Source organism: Phacochoerus africanus, chromosome 12 (assembly GCF_016906955.1).
Source record: "Phacochoerus africanus isolate WHEZ1 chromosome 12, ROS_Pafr_v1, whole genome shotgun sequence".
Classification (NCBI taxonomy): Eukaryota; Metazoa; Chordata; class Mammalia; order Artiodactyla; family Suidae; genus Phacochoerus; species Phacochoerus africanus.
This window is the reverse complement of record NC_062555.1, coordinates 69,760,914-69,782,874: the sequence shown is the minus strand read 5'-3', so window position 1 is coordinate 69,782,874 and position 21,961 is coordinate 69,760,914. Positions and strand designations below refer to the sequence as shown.

The following is a 21,961-nucleotide window of genomic DNA, read 5'->3' as shown; positions in this document are numbered from 1 at the left end:
GGAAGCTGAGATGCACACACACACACTAGTGTATATGAAATAGACAACCCACAGGGACCTACTGTATAGCTCAGGGAACCACGCTCAATATTACCTCACAACCTGTAAGGGAAAAGCAACTGGAAGTAGCATGTCTACATATCTATCTATGTATCTGAATCGCTGTGCTGGACACCTGAGACTGATATGATGTTGTAAATCATCTATGTTTCCAATAAAAAACTTTTTAGGGGCTCCTGCCATGGCTCAGTGGCAACCAACCCAACTAGTTTAGTATCCATGAGGACGTGGGTTTGATCCCTGGCCTCGTGCAGTGGGTTAAGCATCTGGCGTTGCCATGAGCTGTGGTGTAGGTCACAGACGTGGCTCGGATCCCGCGTTGCTGTGGCTCTGGTGTAGGGTCCTCTGATTGACCCCTAGACTGGAACTTCCATATGCTGCATACGTGGCCCTAAAAAGCAAAAAAAGAAAAGAAAAAACCCCGAAAAACTTTAAAAATTAGATTGATCCGGGAAGGGATTAAAAATCTATTTCAGCATCATTATGTAGAAGGGACCAGACAAAGTGACCTTTTAAGACACGATACAGGAAATCATGCGATGTGACATAAGGGGGAAAATGGTAACGTCTGAGATAACCTGACCATGACCAATAATATACTAAACTAGAACACCTTGCTGTTAACATGCTAAAAGGAATACAAAGGTGAACTGAAGGTCATTGTTGAGCATCACACCCATGTATCCATGAGTAACCAGAATGATTGAAAAATTGTAAGAAGTGTCTGGTTGAACTCAGGATTGAATATGCGTCATGGCTAAATCATTCGCCGGCTGTGCGACCTTGTGCTTGTCACACAGGTCTAAAGATCTCTGAGAAACTGACATCACAGGGATGCCTATGTCACAGCATCCCTACAATTAGGGTTCTATGACGTGACAAGCTTGTACTGCTTGGTTAACTACATATTCTCATGCAAGCTTACACAGATTAACAGAAAGAGACGTGCTTTCAACATCAGATATGCACCACCATTCCCTGCATTAAGGACTAATACATATGGAGGCAAACAGAAAACTAGAAGAACAAGGGAAAGAGGGATTCTTCTCAACGGAAGTGAGAAAAACTGGTACCAGGTGACTGCAACCTGATCAATCTTCAGGAACTAGTGGTGATGGAGGAAATTAAACCACTGTGCTGCTGGAAAAAAACACATCCATAGAAAGGCGTATTCCATCGTGGGTTTTTTTTTTTTTTTTGTCTTTTTGCTATTTCTTGGACCGCTCCTGCGGCATATGGAGGTTCCCAGGCTAGGGATCAAATCGGAGCTGTAGCCGCCGGCCTATGCCAGAGCCACAGCAACTAGGGATCCGAGCTGAGTCTGCAACCTACACCACAGCTCATGGCAACGCCAGATCGTTAACCCACTAAGCAAGGGCAGGGACCGAACCCGCAACCTCATGGTTCCTAGTCGGATTCGTTAACCACTGCACCACGATGGGAACTCCCTCCATCGTGTTTTTGAGAGTGAGGAGGAGATCCCCACATCACAGTGAAAACCATGATAAAGAGAAGGAAAATCTTAATGTTCGGAGATGGAATCATTTCTTTGGAGGTGAGAGGCAATGCTGAGAATGCCATTAAAAAAAAATAGAAGCTAATGTTAAGAAAGCAGACTTCAGGAGAAGCAATGGAAACTGTAAGTCTAGTGCAACCTGCTGACCCTTAAACATTACAAATACAAGTGAACTGAGAAATAACCTTGAAAACAACAAAAGTAGAAAATGTCGGGAGACTGCTCAGTAGTCCAATGAGGACCTGAGGGCCACCAAGGGCTTATGCCTTGATAATCCCTATATGCAAAAAAATGGGACACGTCCGGTGAGGAGAACAACAGAAAAAGTCTAGGCAAGAATCAAATGCAACTTTGAGACATATAAACAGAAAAGCTACCTGTTTGCCAGTGATGCCTAACGAAAGAATTCTTAAAATCATTATCTTTCATTAATGGAAAGGGGAATCAAGCAGCATGCTACTTCAAAAATTAGGGATTTGGTGACTTTTCCTTTTTTTTTTTTTTCTTTTTTGAAATGAGGCAGAAAGTGGAAAATACATGGGAAGGGGGGAAACACTGAGAAACCCTTTCTCCAGTTTCTCTCTTCTTTCTCTGAGCCTAACCCAGCGCTCCCATGATTCAAGGGCACTTACAGCCTCCACCGTGAGCCACCTGGTTGGTATAAACCTTTGACACAAAGTCACATACCTGTGACATTACCCACCTACTGAACCTCTCCTACTTGCATAGCCAGCAACCTGAGAGGAATCCTGTGTCCATGTCCCTCTCCCCAGGCTGAGCCCTAACTAAATGATCCCCTAAACTAAACGACCCAAACTCATCTAAGCATGGGGATCTTTAAGAAAAACTCCTGCTGTATCTTTAAAGATTACTTTTGTGACACAGATACATATACGTTCATAAAAAATACCTTTTTTGAGGTGAAAAATACACAGCTGACACAAAAATCTAGGTTTTAGTCTTGCATCATTCCCATTTCGAACCCTGCAACTTGAAAATCTTTTGGCTGGAGTTCTTAACCATCTGAGTTGTAAGAAGCAGAAGGCGTCTCCTCCTTTGCATATGCAATAGAGACTTTTGAGAACAGTTTCTGGGTTTCGGGCCATGTAAAAGCAGTTTTTACGAGTATATTTTCTTTAATTTTCATACCCCAGAAATGTCCACTAGAATTTTTTATGCTTTCACATTATATTCCTCCCTTTAACATTTCTGAACATTCGCTACCAAAATAGTTACGACCTAAGTTTTCAAAAACTTGGTGCAGTAACACCGATTGTGTATAATGTACTTTTGAGAGCAAAGCAAGCTCAGCTGAACACATGATGGCTACAAAAAGCTCGAAGGATCAAGAGACCAAACATTAAATCAATCTTTGTTCTCTCTTCTCACTTTTTTACCCATCATCTTATCTAAGATATCAAGATACCTATGTGATACCTTGATAAATACACCACAGGTAGGTTCTAAAGGTATGGGACATTTCTGATGTTTCTGAGCTGACTTTAACAGGTATAAATCAGAAACGGCTCTTCACAGCCTAAGAGCCTTCTTCCCCTTACATAAGCATCAGAGGGATTTGAGTATGTCAGCCCCTTCTACATCCACATGAACAGTCACTGTCATTATTAAGCCACCGATAGATACGGAAGTAGGAGGGCATTTACTCAAGGCCAGCATATTAAACCTGTAGGATGGCACTGAGATTTTGACCTAGCCTTCAGCTACTGTGGTGCTTACCAGTTAGTGGGATATGCACTTTCCATAAAGCTCACGGCTCGGATGCTTACCCATATTTCTGTCTTGCCGTTGTTCTTCCTGCATCTCTCTGCCAGCGAGTAGAGCTCCACAGTGGTTTCAGAGATGAGGTCCACATTTTTGCCCTTCACAATGATCTGCATGACTCGTCCTTTGTTGATGTGGGCGTCGAAGGTGCTGTCCCACGGCGGGTACATGGTGGGCTTCTTCTGGACATACATCTGCCCATTCTCTAGGAACAGAAAGAGATGTCCTTGCTACCCCTTTGGCTGGCTCTGGGGAGGAACTCAACAGTGGCACCTACTCCCTCTGCTTGCTAGGATATACATCTGCTAGGAAGAAGGATGGTACCTAAAACAATCAGAGACAACACAGGACAGAATGAGACTACTCCAAGGTCTACAGGCAAGGTCATGGGTGCAACTGAGAAGTCAACCTGGGTAATTGACGAAACAACAAAAAAAAATTTGACCACCTCTTGGACTGGTGATGTCCTGTTCAACAGTCAGCCGCTTCTCTGTGAGTCTGAACCCAGGAGCAACGCCTGGTATGTGTGATAGGGTGCAGTGACCTAGATCCCATTCTTTACTGGTTTTCCACTTTGGGGCCTCTGGGAACCCTCCTTTGTTAATCCATAAGGGGTGGACACATGACTGGTCAGGTTCCCTGGCATCTAGTAAAAAATAGTCGATATACAACTGCCATGTGTTGATCTGAAAAATACTGTGGCATAGTTTCACACTTAGAAAGAGTGTTCCTTTAAAAAGATATTTAAAAATGTTCCACTTGATGTAAATACACTAAGAGGCAAAACCCTTTAAAACATCATGAACAAAAACCAAAACACAATAGGAGTTCCCAGTGTGGCTCAGGGGGTTAAGAACCCGACATAGTGTCTGTGAAGATATGGGTTCAATCCCTGGCCTCACTCATTGGCTTAAAGATGTGGTGTAGATTGCAGATGTGGTCCGGATCTGATGTTGCTGTGGCTGTGGTGTAGGTCGGCAGCTGCAGCTCCAATTCGACCCCTAGCCTGGGAACTCCCATATACCACAGGTGCAGCTATTAAAAAAAAAAAAGGAAAAATGCAAAACAAAAAATATCATGAGCCATTATTTCCTTCTCTAATTCTCAAAGAAGGGTATGTTTCATATAAACCACACACCTAATCAAAAACCAACAAGTATGCCTGAGAGGTGGGGATGGTTGCCTAAGAGTCAGTGAAGCAGGTTACAGACCTGCAGGTGGGGGTGGGAGGGCCCTGGAGATGGCTAGTAACAGGGACCAAGGTTGAGGTGACAAAGTTTAAGAGACCCTCCCCAGAACCGCTAGGTAATTGGGAAAGTGCTGACTAAGGGGATTAGGCAGGTTTGTCACATTTTTCATCCATATTGGATTTTCTGTACTATTTATTCCTTAATCATTCCAGGAGCAGAAAATTGCACCTGTATTTCAGTGATTGCTTCTTGGGATCATAAGCACATGAGGTGGCAGATACTGCAATTCAGAGATTCATTCAAAGTAGGAAGACAAAGCAGATCTGAACCCTGATGGCCCTGCCTCTCTGGCGCAGGTGCTTAATGCAGAACAGGTGTGCGGCATCCGCTAAATTAAGCCGAGACTTCAAATTTTCGGTAAATCTAGCTATGAGAGGTATAAACTCTGACAGTGCTGAGGGTGCAATAGGAAGGGGAAGATTTCTATGGCTTGTTTAAAAGAAATTTAACTTGGGGTTGGACTCTTGAAAAAAGCAATGGCAATACTGATGATCACAGTACCCCTTGACTTCCACAGGCTTGAAGCCACCCCTCATAATTCCTTCCAACCATGACCCTTCTCCACATCCGCCCAAGGACAGAAGTTCCCATGGCAAGGCATTTTTTAACACTTGCATTCACTAATGTTTGTAATCCTTTAAAAAAAGAGCCAGAACTCAAGATCCGATCCACAGTGAGGTTTACCACTTTCAAAGGCTCCCAGACCGACTCTTTGTCCTATTTGTCCCTGGTCTATTGCCTCATGTAAAACGCAGCCTCACACCCTCCAAGACTGATGCGCAAATGCTACAGAAGTGATGCTTGCATTATCATGTGCAGAGTGATTTTTCTTCAGAACAAAACAAAAACAAAATCAAAAACAAAACCCTCCCGACTCCACAGGCTAAGCTTCTGGAAAAACAAAGTCTTCTTTTCTGATATGTTCTCTTATTCCACATGGCTGATCAGACCAAGTTCAAAGGCAAGGCCCAAAGAGGACATTTTTTTAAAAAAGGCTCTCAGGAAGCAAACCACAGGGAGACCTGTGGTTATAAACAGAAGTGGATCCAGGAGACCCATTAAGTCCAAAGCAGCTTTGAAAAACTCAGACGTTGCACACTTCAAAGATTTCTGTGACATTTGAAAGGTTTTAGAGTGGGAGCAAGTGCCACCCTCACTTTTAACTAAACGGGAGAGAAATCTGGGAATGGAGATGATCAGACGGTCTCCTCGGCTTTGATGTGCCTGCAGTGGCTGGAAGGGCAAAATCAATCAGCCACGGAGAAGTCTTAAGAGAGGGAAAAGCCAGCCTAGCAGGATGTGGACCCCCAGGCTTCGGAGCTGGAAACATCTCCCTAGAGGTTCTGGACTGCAAAATCAGCATCCTCTTGCGCTGGTGCATGCCACCCCCCTTAAAGGACTATTTTTTTTAGGACTACTGTACACAAAATGAGTCTCTCTCCATCTTTCTCTCCAGCCCCAATCCTTCTCTTTCCCCACCACCCGGCTTTGATGTCTTTCTTCACGTGACTTACCGCACTGTGTTTTTGTTTCTTGCCTATCTTCCTCTGCTGGGAAAGAAGCGCTACAGGAAAGGCACTTTTTCTGCCCCCGTATACAGTAGGCGCCCCCAAATGCTTTCTTTGTAAATAAGCGTGATGGCGCCTTTTGTTACTGTGACCCTGTGTCGGTAGCAATTTGATTTCCCTGCAAAGTGTCTTCTAGAACCAGAAGTGTGTGTAGGGAGAGAGGAGAAGGCTGTGAGGCTGTGCAGATCGAGGGATGTAAACTTCCTCCTGCCCTTCCTCAGAAAATCCATCAAGAATCTTAAAATACAGAGGCAGGGATCAGGGTGAGGGGGTGGGAGAAGTCGAGGTGATGGCGGAGGGATTGCAGAAGAATAGGATTCTTCTACTGGAATGCTCTCAACCCAAAGAATCTTGAACGACTTTCCCCTTGACCTTGAGCTGCTTATGAATATTTAAATCTGGTGAAACATGACTATTCCTTCACTCATCCAGGGTCTTAGTAAACACAAAAGTCAGTTTTCAGAAATTGGGACTCTCAGGGCTACTTATAGATCGTTTGTATTTTTCATCTAAGTTTAGCCAAAGAAGCCGTAAACCATCGCTGGAGTTAACTGTAAGACTGGGCAGTCTTTATAATTGCTGAAAACAACCAGACTTAACACTGCCATCTTCTACCTGAGCTCACTTGTAGATCCCCTCCCCCCAATCAGCTCCTTATACAATGTCCTTGATTCACTTCTTTCCTTAGTTCATGTAGAAAATGGGATCAGGCAACAGAAGATGAGGCAGGAGACCCAGGTCCAGTTCAAAAGCTGCTTCTAAGCCCACGTGCCCTTGAGGAAGCACCTGGCTTCCCTGGGCATCAGTTTCCTGAGCTGCAAAATTAGGTTGAACCAGACGACCTTGAAGACCCCAGAAGGTCTTGCTTCCCAGCTCGTAGCAGGGTCTTCCTCCCGCCCCCCTCCCCATACCCAACCAGCTTACCTGATTCAACATATTCTTTGACAAGCACAGCGCAGTAAGGGTTAACAGCCTCTCCCTGGCACGGCTGGCAGGACCCACAGTCAAAGTTGGACAAACCGATTCGAAGAAATGGTGACATGGTCGCTTCCCTGCAAGGCAACAACAACAAAAAAATGCTATGGGGGTGTCAGAAAATATATTATTTGGGGGTGTCCCATCTCCACGTGACCAGTGCCTTATCTCTGACAGCCAGAGCCTCACACGGCTCAACTCTCCATTCAAGCAAAAGTTTTAGTTCCCCTTCCGCACAGCCCAGACAGGGCTCACCCCAAACCACACGCCGACGCGGTCTTCTGGACCTGGGTGTTATTCGACCTCGTCGGTTAGACCTAAATTCCACTTTTAATCAAATGGGGTTACACGTAAAAGCGGCAGAGAGAAGCAAAAGCTCGGCGGTTTTATTTCTTCTGTTATTCAAGGCGGTACCCAGGAAACAAGAGAGTGAGAAGAAAATGAGTTTACAAAGAGCGAGTCTATTTTAGTCCCAGCAATTAAATATGATACCGTAAAATTCTTCCAGGGGCTATTTATGTGTGTGATGGAATCGGGTTTGGGCATTTACCTAGCAGTGGATCTGTTTACTTTAGACACACACACACATACATGTATACAATAAGCTTTTGAATATTATGAAGCACTTCAAAAGCCTAAATCACTGACCACCATAAAACAGCACGTCCTTGTGGAAAGATAAAGAACGTACTTCAGGAGTTCCCATCGTGGCGCAGTGGTTAACGAATCCGACTAGGAACCATGAGGCTGCGGGTTCGGTCCCTGGCCTTGCTCAGTGGGTTAAGGATCCGGCGTTGCCGTGAGCTGTGGTGTAGGTTGCAGACGCGGCTCGGATCCCACGTTGCTGTGGCTCTGGTGTAGGCCGGCGGCTACAGCTCTGATTGGACCCCTAGCCTGGGAACCTCCATATGCCGCAGGAGCGGCCCAAAGAAATAGCAAAAAGACCAAAAAAAAAAAAAAAGAACGTACTTCATAAGAGCCAAGTAACTCACAACTGCACGTGCTGAGACATGGGTGAAAATCATCACAGTGCTGGCGACAAGTTCCAAGGATCTGGTCTGATTCTCCACGTGCTATTCCTGTCTTTGGCCATTCACTTCAGCTAAACACCCCCCTCCTTTTTTTATTACTCAATGAATTTATAACATCTGTAGTTGTGTAATGATCATCACTATCCAATCCCCCCCCTTTTAAAACCTACTTCTCCATAATGTTCCATCCACTTGAAACTATTACCTGGCATTGAGTGTAAAATAACTTCCTTGCTTCCTCTCTCTCTCTTTTCGTCTTTTTAGGGCCGCATCTGCAGCATATGGAGGTTCCCAGGCTAGGGGACCAATCAGAGCTGTAGCCGCTGGCCTACACCGCAGCCAGAGCAACGCAGGATCTGAGCTGCATCTGTGACTTATACTGCAGCTCACGGCAGTGCAAGATCCTAAACCCACTGAGTGAGGCCAGGGATTGAACCTGCATCCTCATGGATATTAGTCAGATTGGTTACCACCAAGCCACAATGGGAATTCCTGCTTCCTCTGTCTCTTAAATTTTCCTGAATGTTCTTAAGTAAGCCAAAGATTTCAAGAAGAAAGCATTAGCTGTCTTTTCTACCTTTGTGTAAAGGAGGAAAACTTCTCAGAATAACAGGATCCCCGACTGAAAATCAAGAACGCAACTGGACATCTTGGGCCCGTAATCCTGATGCCCGCAGAGCCATAAAAGAGCCCCAGACCCCTGGAAGGCTGGCAGTCTTGGGCATTTTTTAGCCAAGCATAGTACAAATTAGGGGCTCTTGAAAACTGCTGTTAATTTCATGGATATTGAGAACGTCCCAATTTCCTACAGTTAAGCAGGTTTAGCTAAAGGAGGTGGCTATGGATCGCCGTGATTTGTTGGGTTTATTGGCCTTGAAACACACTCTGTGTACACCACACCATTGAATTAGCTGCTTCCAGATTTGCCTTTAGGGCCCTCTGCACCCTGTGAGCTTAGAACTCCTGGGCAGAATCCCAGCTAAGAACTGGGAGAAAATGCCATGAGACCCCTCCCCGCTCCCTGGCCCCCTGTGCCTGGGCCACATAGATCTCCCAGACAAATCTGCATTTCTCCGCTAATCAGGAGCAATCACCAAGAACTATCATCACTGATGAGAGGATTGACCGTGTGGGGTTTTTTGGGAAGATTTCCCTCAATACAAATGAAGGTAAGTACTTAATTTTGTCTTGAGCCTGGAGGGATCACTGACTTGTAAAGCCCGAGTTACAGCCACTTTGACCTTTAGCCATGGATGATGTATCACTCTGCAGTTTCCAGGCTGGGTTCACAAGGAGGCTACGCAGCTCAACCAGAGCCTGGGGAACCTGTCTGGGGAGCTGACGGGAAGCTCTAGGGTTCCCAGGGGTTCTAGCAAGAGTACAGAAGAGTGTTGCAGCGAAACCCTCTTCTCCCACAGGGCTTGCTCAGATTTCCTATCCATGAGCAACCTAGATTTCCTCGCCAGCTGGCCAGACTCGCCTGCCCCAGCCCCTCACCCGGAGCCATCTGCCCTTGCTCAATGCCTGCATCTGTCCAGCAGCCCAGGTCTAGTTGCAGTGCCGGGATCTGACATTGTGACATTTAGAAAGCAGAACTGTCACTCGTGTGCATGACCTCTCACATTGTTCAATCAAGCCTCAGGCTCAGGGGTAGCTTTTTAAGGCAAAAGGTAGCATTTTTCTCCTGAGCAGCTCAGGATCTTTTCCCTTTCTGTGACAGTAATAGATGATCATCATAAAATGAAGAAAATACACAGCATCGGTCAAACTCTCTGCATAGTTCCACCAATAGAAGCAAATCGCTGTTACATCTTTCATGGATTTTTTTCTAGTCTATTTTAATTAATAGGTTCTGTGTGGTTTTGTGGTTTTTTTTTTTTAATATGCTGTGCTCAAACTGTATGAGGCTATATTTGACTTTTTTTTTTGTCTCTTGTCGTTTTAGGGCCGCACCTGCGGCATATGGAGGTTCCCAGGCTAGGGGTCTAATCAGAGCTACAGCTGCCAGCCTACACCACAGCCACAGCAGCACCAGATCTGAGCCCCGTTTGCAACCTACACCACAGCTCACAGCAATGCCAGATCCTTAACCCACTGAGCAAGGCCAGGGATCGAACCCGCAACCTCATGGTTACTAGTTGGGTTCGTTAACCACTGAGCCACGACGGGAACTCCTATACTTGACTTTTAATATAACACTTTACCATAAAAATTTTCCAAGTTCTTCTTTTGCTTTTTAGGGCTACACCTGAGGCATATGGAAGTTCCCAGTATCCAAGCTGTGTCTGTGACCTATACCACGGCTCACAGCAGTGCCAGATGCTTAACCCACTGAGTGAGGCCAGGGGTCAAACCCACAACCTCATGGTTCCCAGTCGGGTTCGTTTCCGCTGCTCCACAACGGAACTCCAAAATTGTTCAAGTTCTTATGTCATCCTTGTAAGCATCCCTTTAATTCTTGCATGATAGCCTATTGGAGGAACAGCTCCATGAATTGCTCTTCCTAAAGTCTTACAGTTACAAATTTAGATTGTATGCAGTTTTTCCATAATAGAAATGATGCTGTGATAAGCACCTTTTATAATTACATTTTTTAATTTAGGAAGATTGTGCCAGACTAGATCACTAGCGAGCTCCAATATTACCAGATCAAACATATTTTGGCCTAATAAAGTCATATACATTTAAAGAAATAAACAAAATGAAAAGACAAAGACTTAGAGAAAATATCTATGGTAAATGCAACAGACAATAAGCTAGCGTCATTCTCATACAATAAGCATATACAAATTTGTAGGAAAAAACCAAGCCCCCAATCCCCCCATGACCCAATTAGATAAGTGGCAATTATACAAACTATACAAAAAATACTAAAAACATAGTTGCAACTAGTTATGTAGGGAAATGTTCATGCTTGTGAGCAATCTGAGAAATGCAAAACAAAACGGGATACTATATAACAGCATTTGTATGATATTCTTGGAAAGATAAAATTATACAGAGGGCGAAAAATCAGTGGTTAGCAGTGGTTTGGGTGGGGGATGGGGTATGATTTTAGAGACTGAATGAGGAGGTTTTGGGGGAGGGTCAAATTGTTCTATAGCCAGATTATGGTAGTGGTCACAAAAATCTAGGTCTAAATTCACAGAATTATACACCAAAACAAAAGTCAGTTTTATCATACGATAGTTTAAAAACCCAAATAAAGAAATATGCAACTGGCATTTCAAGGCAGTAGATTATAAATTCAAAGGTTATATAGATAAGGACTATACATTAGGAAACTGAGAAGCCACGTAATAAAATATTAAGTAATATTTAAAATCCTAAGTAATCAAGAGTAGCCTCAATTTACTAAAGGGAAATGGTCAGAGCCTTAAAAAAAAAAATTTCTACTCTGTAGTATTTAAGCTCTCCTGAAATTTTGCATCTTGGTGCAAATAGCTGAGAAAAATAACATAAGAATTTGATAGCACATTTTCTTTGAGGATATATTAATATTCAATTTAAATGATAATGAAAATATTTAAAATATAAAACACACTAATATTATTTTACCTGTGTAATTAGTGAATATTTTTGAAATGCTCTTCACTAATATTTGCAAGGCAACAAAAATCATACACTTTTACATAATGCTGTTGCAAGTGTGAATTTCCACAATCCTGTTGAACACACACGAGTGTGTACGTATATGTATATATGTAAATCTCGGGGGCCAAGAATATGTGTAATAAGCACATGAAGAGGAAATTAACATGAAAGATTTCGGTGGCTGGCTTTCTGTGCTCAGAGCTGATGCTACAGGAGAAGGGGTGTTTCTTGGGGATGCCAAAACAGCAAGGAGAACACAGGTAGAGAAACACAGGCACAGGAATCGCATCTACCAGGCCTGCCCTCACTAGTCTCTCTGTGGAGTGCAATTTCATAAATCTACTGCCAATCACAGTGGCCCCGTCCTTTACAAGAGGCAATGCCTGCATAAGACTGACCAGCTCAGGCTGTGCTGGCAGCAGAGGGGTCCCTCTATAGACTTCTCATCTGAGCAATAAAATCACACTTCAGTCTCTCCTGGACAGCCCTGGGGACGCTTGACCTGCCAGGTCCAAGGGGAACTCCCTGTCTGTCCTCAGGAAACTGCCCCTTGTTTTACCAGCTCAGCTGCGGGTGCCATGACTCCCAGGCTGGCACCCCGCTAGCATCACCCTTTCTCTCATTCGCCACAGGCAACCTGCTCTTCTCCTTCCCAGGGCCCAGGCTCAGTTCTGCTCCATCCCTCACCGGACCATTGCAGGGGCTTAACCCGTATCCCTCTCCAGTCCGGTCACCTCTCACTCCTGTTCAGATCTCCATCCCGAAGCCCAAAGGATCTTCCTTAGGATTACGCAGAGCCACTGCCACTTCTCTAACTCGTCACACTGTTTCGGAGCCCTAGGCTGTTAGCAGTGCCGCCCCCTCCCCCGGAAAGCCTGCCCACTTCATGCCGTCCTCCATCTGCCCACCCCCACCCACTTCCTCATCCTTCCAGTTCCTGCCCAGCCTCTACCTCCTCTCTGAAGCCCTGCTTCCCTCGCCTCCATCACCCCGCCTCCAGCACACCTCGGTGGAATTCACTGCGACCCCAGCCCCCGCTGGCTCCCTAGGTACCCTGCGAGACAGCACTGGTTACATTTCTTTGCCTCGCCTCTTCCATTTCAGAAATCTGAGTGGGGTTGATCCTCTTACCTCCCTGTTCTGTCTTCAGTTCTCAGACCCCAAAGTCAGGAGACATGGAAGAGAGCCCCAGCAGGACTTCTCCTACATAATCCTTGAGGTACCACATACGCTCAGAAGAGGGGTGGGACTCAAAACTGTAGACGTCCCTCTGATTTCATCTGCACAAACCCTCCCGAGGGAATGCATGAAAGTCCCTTCCTCACTAGATCCTAGCTGTGTGATAAAGGCTTTTCTCCATCATCATGTTCCTTTGGGGAATGGGGGGTTGTGGGGGAGATGGAGTGCCCGTGCATCTTCCTACAACACTGTATTGGCTGACCTTCCCAAAGGAGATGACGGGCTCTGAGAGCAGAGACTTGTCTTAATCATCTTGGTACCTCCAGGGCTAATCCTGCCCTCTCATCTCGAGCAAATGCTCAACACCCTTTTGCTAAGGAACTTCGTTTCCAAACGCAACATTCTGTATCATCTCTTCATCTCCATGCACTTCTTTCACCTGCAAGGGTATTCTGTGGCCAGATCAGGTGGCAGAGAGTCACAGAGGCAATCAACACAAAGGAAATGTCCCTGGCATTGTTACAGGCAGAGATCGACGTGATTCAGAGCTCAACTGCAGTACTTATTTAACTGCCCTGCGTCTGCTTTCTCGTCTGGAAAATGGTGGTAATTCTGTTATTTGTCTCAAAGGGCTATGGGAATGAGATGGAAAAACGCATGGAGGCGCTCAAAATGGGGCTGGCCCATAGGAAACCCTCAAAAAATGTTAGTTACTTTATTACTATTGCAACTCTGATCTTCTTCTAGTGCACCTCACGGGCGTTATTAGGGTGTATCCCAAAATGGCAGGAAGAGAATAGAAAGAGTCTTTTAGGAGCACATCCGGGCTGAATTACATGAGCACCCTCTGTGCTCTGCCACGGAGCTCCCATAAAACCCTCCATGTGTCTCTCCTAGAGAACTCAGCACCTTCTGCCAGAGCCAGCAGGATGCTGGCACTCATGAAAGACTATCAGTGTGTCCATCCAATCTGAGCTTTTGCTATCCCGGCTGTGAAATACCATCTCAAGATGCACTTTAAATTTATGGAGGATCTTTACACTTACAGCTCAGTGTTTTCACCTTAAGTGTGGTCCCATTTGTCTTTGGCAGGTAGCAATGGTGCTGGTAGGTGGTCAAGTTTGATGGATCAAGGCTGGAGGTCCTACACCATTCGGTACTGAACAGAAAACCCCGGTCTCTTGACTCTCTGGTGCTGAGTCACTTACTTCCCCAGACTGACTCACCTGTAACAACTCAAACCCACCAAACACTTTCTCAGTGATCTTAAGGATTGCTATCACACAACAAAAAGCTGGTGGGGAAAGTTCCGCAGAAATAGAAAGCAACAGAAGTTCTCTCTGCTCTCCTCAGCTAACAAATAGTGACTTCTCTCCCTTTGCCACAAATGAAATAAGAATAAGCATACTTTGTTAAAAACAACCTAGACAGCATGCATATGGAGGTGTTTCAGGGACAGAGGGAACGCCTCGCAGAAAGATCAGAACATTTTACACGTAGAAGAGATGACACAAATGAATCAATGATAAGCTTGAGAATGAGGGGGAAAAAAAACACAAAAAACAATGTCACTGAGTTTCAAATATATCAGATCAGCCAAAATTTGGTAAATTAAACATTAGGCAAATTTTGGCAAATTACGCTAGACCTACAGCTTTCACATTTCTTTATGAGATAGGAAGGTTTCTTAAGTAAGAGTGACTCCTGAATAAAATGACTTACTGCTATAGAAAAAAAGCTATAATTGGGATTAACATATATACACTGCGATGTATACAATACATAACCAGCAAAGACCTGCTGGATAGCACGGGGAACTATACTCAATATTTTATAATAACTTATAAGGGAAAAGAATCTGAAAAAGAATAGATACATATACATTCTTTTTTGGATTTGTTTCTATATACAACCAAATCACTATGCCGTATACCTTAAACTAACACAACACTGTAAATCAATAGTACTTCAATAAAAAAAGAAAAAAGCTATAATGAAAAAAATTGCCTTGCAATGTACATGGAAGACAGACTGTAACTAGCAGGGAAGTGTTTTATCCTGTTGCTAAGATGTGTACAAAGTAATACAACAAAAAGAGTCGGATTAAACATTAGCCTTTGGTCCCCAAATATGGCCTCAAAGGTGAATTAAAATAAGAAGTATGAACGGAAGATAATATCCTAAAATAACCCCGACAGTATGTGCTGCGATGACAAAAGGAGAAAAAGCCTAACATGGGACCAGCTGTTAGAACAGCAAGGAAGGGGGACTGGTGACAGAGCCAGTGATGCTGTCCCACATGTCAACGTTAACAAGACCCGCCCCCACCCCCCACCCCCGCCCTCCCCACGCAAGCCCCAGTTCTGGAATGAACTGTGTCTCCCTCACCCTGGAAATTCATATGTTGAGGCCATAAGTCCCCATGTGACTGTGTGGGATGTATTTGTTTTGTTTTTAAATGGCCACACCCACGGCATATGGAAGTTCCTGGGCCAGGGACAGAATCGGAACCACAGCCTCGACCTAGGCTGCAGCTGCGGCAACTCTGGATCCTTTAACGCACTGCACCGGGCTGACTGTGATTGAACCCACACTCCTCAATGACCCGAACCGAACCGCTGCCGTTGGATTCCTAACCTGCTGAGTCACAGCAATTCATATGCTGAGGTCCTAACCCCCCACACAACTGATTATCTTTCTTTCTTTTTATGGCCCCACCCATGGCACGTGGAAGTTCCCATAGGGTCCCAGCTGCAGCAGTGACCTACACGGAGCTATGGCAACTCCGGATCCATTAACTCACTGTGCCACAGCAATTCATATGTTGAGGACATGAGTCCTCATGGGGCTGTATTTGGAGGTGGAGCCTTTAGGGAGGTGGGTTAAAGGGTGGGGCTCTAATCTAACAGGACCGTGTCCTTGTAAGAAGAGGAGGAGCTACCAGAGACCTGTGCTCTCTTTGCCATGTGAGGACATAGTGGGAAGTCCCCATCGACACACCAGGCAGAGGGCTCTCATCAGAAACCCAGCCTGAAGGCACCCTGATCTTGGACTTCCAGCCTCCAGAAGAGTGAGAAAACAAACTTCTGTCATGTAAGCCCCTCGGTCTGTGATATTCTGCTTCAGCAACCTGAGCAGATGTACAGGACACATCCCCTTTCCCACCAAAATCAGTGTAGAAATAAAACAAAATTGAAATCCAGGGAAGAAAGCACTATTCGTATTCTGACACTAATTTTAATGTGTGACATGACTAAAGCATCCCGCTAAAGCACAACTCTGATCAAATCACACAAATAACTCAAGAAAACTGTCCCCGTCCCCCATCCTTGCTGAATGAAATCATGATTCTCAAGCGGTTGTTCAAAAGCCCCCATGTGTTGGCTTCAAGGTGCCCTCTCCTCACCGCAGGGCTCAGCCCTCCTTGACCTGTTTTCTGAATACACCTGACTCTCCATCCTGAGGGCTGTTCACACCTTCCTCTGTTGGATGCTCTGTCCGTCCCCACCATGCACAGCTGCCCTCCTTCAAGGACCCCACTTCGGTACTGCTTAATTCAGAAACTCTCTCCTGCTCCCCACAGAAAGAGGAGCAATTTGCTTGATAGACTCAGAGCTCTAGAAGAATAAACTATGCTTGGCCAGTGCGGTCTTCTCCTCTCTTTTGGAGGTGGGGGGAATCTGCTGATTTTCCAAGACCCTGACTTTCCCCTCTCCCCCGCCCCTGCTGTAAGCAGGGCAGGGCTAATCCACCAGTCCTGGGAAGCCAGCCATGGTCCGGTCCAGCACTGCCCATGACACTGTGAACAAGGACCGACCTTTCTGCTCAGACACGGCCATATCCACCAATCACTAGTTGATTTTTAATTCCATCTGGACGGATTGACCAATGGGGGCCAGCTGTACAGCACAGGAAACGCCCTCCAATATTCTGAGATAATCTATATGGGAAAAGCATCTGCAAAAAGGATGGCTGTGTATACATGTATAACTGAATCACTCTGCCTTCAGACATGATCACAACTTTGCACATCAACTGTACTTTAATAAAACTTTTTAAAAATGAAGAAAAATCACTAGTTGATTTTTTTTCTTCTCCATTTTCCTGACTCCTAATCCATCTGTCCATTTGTTCCAAAGACAGGCATAGCCCTGCGACTTATTTATTGGGTTCCCTCTGATTCACGACACTTTGCAGAAAGCTTTCCAGGGCTTATGTTCTTCAACCTTCTCACCAAGCCCATGAGGGAGGTATAATTAGCTCCACTCTACAGATAAGCAAGCTGAGGCTTGAATGGGTAAGCGGTTTGCTAAAGGTCACACAGCTAGTAAGTGACAGACCTGGATTCCAGCTTTAGTTGCTAAATGCGTCCACCCAAACCAGTCAATTACTCCTTGTTAGAAAATGCCTTTTAAGGTTAGGTCAGGGAGGAAGTGAAAACGTGGAGAGTTCCCCATAGATTGTTTCAATCTGCTCAACCAGCCCCTAAGGAAAGAACCTACTACAGGGGCCACACAGGCTTTCCAGCAGCCTCCATGATGCCTGCTTGCTCAGGGACCTACCGTCCTAATTAGATGTTTCTTTTTGGCAGAACTGTGTGGTTCAAGGATCTTGCTACTTCATGCCTATAATTTGGAGTATAAATGATACTGTAACATTTACAGCCTATAAGTGTTAAGGAGTGGGTAATATAAATGAAGTGGACACTTTTTGGAAGAACTTCAGCTCTCTTTTGGAAGTGAGGTCAAAGCCATTGACCTGGGTAAGTTTTCCCAGGGTGTCATCAGTGTGTGCTGTCCACCTGGATGTCCTTCCCACTCACACCATTCCTGATGGCTGGCTGGCATCAGGGAGGACTCCTGGGGCCAAAGTCTAGGGCAACGCTAACTGCTTCGTATAAAGCCCATCTCCTTGGCTCTACTTCCTACCCATATAGCAGAGTAAGCACTTAGAGTCCAAAGATGCCACCTTGCACAGAAGCAAATTTAATGATGGGTCTGTTCACTGTGTTCAATTTTTAAAAGACACTCTTTGCCACACACACACAAAAGAAAAAAGTAATGATGTGAGGGGATGTTGGCTTGGTTGTGGCGATTATTTCACTGTCTCAAGTCATCAGGCTGTTCACCTTAAATAGATACCCAATTTTTAACTGTCAATTCTATCTCAATAAAGCAGGGAGAAAAGAGACAATTTTCTCAGGGACTCTACTCTCTTATTGCCCTGGTAGCTCTAATGAGACACAGGATGCTTTGGAAGCTTCCCCCCCGCACCAGAGGAAGCGTTCTTCTGCCCATCAGATGCTCGGGGAGGAGAACCACTTCACCTGCATGCAGGGCATCCACTCACAGCGAGGGGCCCGGGCGCCTTGACTGAGATGGTCAAGTTGCAGTCCCTGGACACATGGTCCCTTTCCCCTGGCATGGCAGTATACGCAGAGGAAGGATGCAGGCAGGAGCTCACAAGTGTGTCAAGACAGCCATGGTAAGGAAGGAAGTCAGCTTTCCCCAGCTGCACAGTGACCCAATCTCTGTGTGACTAGGCTTCCATTTCTGCAGCATGGGGAAAATCACAGACCCACTTCACAACCTTGTCCTGAGGATTAAATGAATGAACCATTCAATGAAACGCTTGCAACAATGTTTGGTGGAAAAGGTAGCTGTTACATCACATAGGACTTTTCCCACGAATCCCTGGAAATCCTCCCTGCTAAAATCTGCTGCTGATAACTCGCTCAACGGATGACCCGACATGGCCTAGAATTGCACTGCTGGCTAAGGAAATGAAGTGACTTGTGCATCTGGGTTTTTTCGGGTTTGTTTTTGTTTTTGCCATTGCTCACTAAGCATTTGCTAAACCTACCAAGTATAAAGCGCTGCACTGGATGCAAACACATGACATGGTCCCTGTTCTAAATAAGCCTCGGGACCTCAGAGAGGGGGACACCACTTCTGCCTAGAGGAGATCAGAGGAGGAGGTTCTGAGAGGGCGGACTTTAATTTGCTGTTTATCCCACGAGTAAAATGACGTGGCCTGTTGATGTGGACTCAGCGTTAAGAGACAAAACAAGAAACGGCAAAGTGGGCTGTCAGTCCTGGGTCCAGCAGGAGCAAAACACCCCTGTCCCCTCCAGCGGTGCTCAAACACCACACCCCACTTCCTCCTGAGGGTGTGGGACACTTTTCAAAGAAAATACAGTATTTGGCAGTATCACTGCAGTAGGCGGAAGTGGCGATGTTCAGTCCAAAGACGAACGAGTCGTTTGGTGCAGAATAACACACACGGAGCCTGCGTGTGCTAGCCTGGCAGGCAGTGCTGGCTGAGTTGCTGCTGGAGATAAGGTGACCAGGGACTGCAGCAGGAGGAGGAGGTGGCGGCAGAGGATAGATGGGTGCTTGCAGGTCTAGATGAGCCACCCACACACGTCCACTTAGAAAGGAGTGGACTGTAAAAGCGTGTTTGTGATTGGAGCTTAGAATCCAGAGGAGCTGAAATTAGATCCCGCTTAGGTCCCTAGACAAGCCCATTGCGACCCACATATCAGTGAATCCAGAATGAAGTCAAGACTATCAAAGCCATGATCTTGACTGTTGGGCTCAGGGGATCCTCCGCTTATTTTTCTTCCTGCAATATTTCAGATTAGCTGTGGGTTTAGTCGCCCAACGAGGGGCTAATTTCTCAATTTAAAGACCACAGGTGACTCTGGTTTCCAGGAAACACTGGTTTACGGGGTGAGAACATCTGTATTGTGAGTCACAACGGCAGTGGGCACCTGCCACCTGCGGATGGGAACTCACCAGCTCAGGGGTTCTCAAAGCGCAGTTCTGGAGAGCCACCAGCACCAGCACCAGCACAGGGAGGGGGGCGCTCTCAAGAAATGCAAACCCTCCAGCACCACCACCCCAGGCCCACTGACTCAGAAACTACAGGAGTGTGGGGTCAACAATCTGAGTTCCGCCCGACCCTCCACTGCCTTGCTGCACCCTGAAGCCCTAGAATAAGCTCCACGAGGCCCAGCTCTGTCTTTCTCATTTTTATTTGCTTGGCGTTCAGCAAATAAAAATGAGGTGGTTCTAAGTTACTGGTTCTCAACCAGAGTGATCTTGCCTCCCGGGGACATGTAGCAAGGACTGGAGACATTTTTGGTTGTCACAAACGGATGGAGACCATGGGACTGGCATTTGGTAGGTTGAGGCAAACGACCTACAGTGTGGCAGCACCCCCCGCCCTGCCAGCAAACGCATCAATGGAGCCAAGGCTGAGAAGCCCTCTATGTCCAAATATCAAATGTGGTCATACCGAGAGGACCTTCCATTCATTCCTCCCTCTCACCACTTAGTGGATCAGTGTTTAGTGACTTTGAGCCCCACAAGGGAGGAACGCAGTGACTGGGGAAACTGGTCTCTCTTTTCACATTGGCCCCTCATTGGGAGGCCAGGAGTAGCACAGTAACGACAGGTGCTACTTGTAGCGAGTATATTTAGTGTCCTTTGAATACACAGATACATGGGTTCTGAATGAATCAGTCCATGAACAAATCAGCTGATCTCTTACTCTTTGTCTCCTTTTTATAAATGGCTGCACCTGTGGTATATGGAAGTTTCCAGGCCAGGACTGACTCTAAGCCACAGCTGCAACGACAACGCTAGATCTTTAAGCCACTTTGTGCAGGGCTGGGGATCAATCCCCACCTCTGCAGCAACCCAAGCTGCTGCAGTTGGATTCTGAACCCATTGTGCCACAGTGGGCACTCCATTTTTGTTTCATGTGGAGCTGAAAGGGCTCTTCGTGATCCAGTGATGAAAGATGAGGAAGGTGAGGCACAGAGAACTTAAAGCAGGTGATCACAGCCACCTAATTAGTGAAGGAAGTGTTACTAGGGCTCAGGTCTCCAAGGTCGTTTCTTATTCATCTTTCCACTGGGGTTTTATTTTATTGTTGTAGCTATAACATCGCTCAGTGAGGAATACACTTTGAACCAATGACTGAATTTGCTCCTACATCAAACATTAATGCTGCTTATACAGAAAGACTGTTTACACCACCAGATGCCAGACCTCGGCATTCTCAGACTGTTTGTGACATGTCCCCATTTGGCTAACTCTAGACAGTGCCGCAGCCTCACACACAGTAGCTAAGCATCACTTCATGAGAGAACCTAGCTAACTGCAGGTTATTCATATTCAAAGGGAGGCTTTTCTGTATTCATCATATACACATAAACTATGATGAGATTAAATACTTTGTTTCTTTGAAGAAAAAAAGGTAAAAAGAAAAAAATAAGTACTTGATTAGGGGGGCAGATCTCTTGCAAGTGCCAAGCTTTGACTTTCCTTGGTGAATTTTTAGTGAGTTACCACAATTATTTTGTGATCAGGGCTATTGTGTGAAATGTATTTCAGCCCATTCTTAACTTCACATTCATTGTTCTCCTGAGCAGAAGGGAGGTGGAATGAATACGTAACAGCATTTTGACAAAGAAGCCACTACAGACTGGTGGCTAATAACTAATATGCATAGAGCATTGACAGTTTACACATAGCTTTTCAAAGATGAGTTTAAGACAGAGGTGGCCATTCTTAATAGATATTGGAAATTGTTCTTGTTTCATTTTAAAAATCGGTCCTTTATCATGGGGTTTGAAAAGCCTTATTCTATGGTATCTGTGACACCATACCATTTGTACTTGATAAATGCAAAACCTATTCTAGTTTTCTATTCCTGCACCCCCCCCCCCAGAAATGTAAATGCTATGATTTCAAGAATAATGTCTAGTTTGGGGTTTTTTTAAATAGACTTCATTTTTTTTAAGAGTAGTCTTAGATTCATGGCAAAATTCGGCAGACAGGACAGAAATTTCTGTTATACCCACTGCCCCACCATATACAGCCTTGTCATCAACATCCCCAACCAGATGGTCCGTATACTTCCTACAGTGACACATCACTATCGCCTGGACCCACCATCACAGGAGGGTTAGGGACCACTCTAGGTGTTGTCATTCTA

General features: G+C 45.4%; 1 protein-coding gene across 6 annotated transcripts in view; it reads right to left on the bottom strand.

Moving 5' to 3' along the window:
* PRKCQ (protein kinase C theta) overlaps positions 1–21,961 on the bottom strand; it is a 147,931-nt gene that overhangs the window by 86,323 nt on the left and 39,647 nt on the right. For 5 of the 6 annotated variants that reach the window (XM_047755233.1, XM_047755236.1, XM_047755232.1 and 2 more), the window contains exons 2-3: positions 7,101–7,228; positions 3,364–3,563 (exon numbers count right to left, since the gene is read on the bottom strand). In XM_047755233.1, the coding sequence (XP_047611189.1) occupies positions 3,364–3,563; positions 7,101–7,218 (318 nt within the window). In that variant the 5' untranslated portion in view covers positions 7,219–7,228. Of the gene's footprint in view, positions 1–3,363; positions 3,564–7,100; positions 7,229–7,406; positions 7,606–21,961 lie in introns of those variants that run through there. The other variant, XM_047755234.1, reaches the window with a different exon arrangement.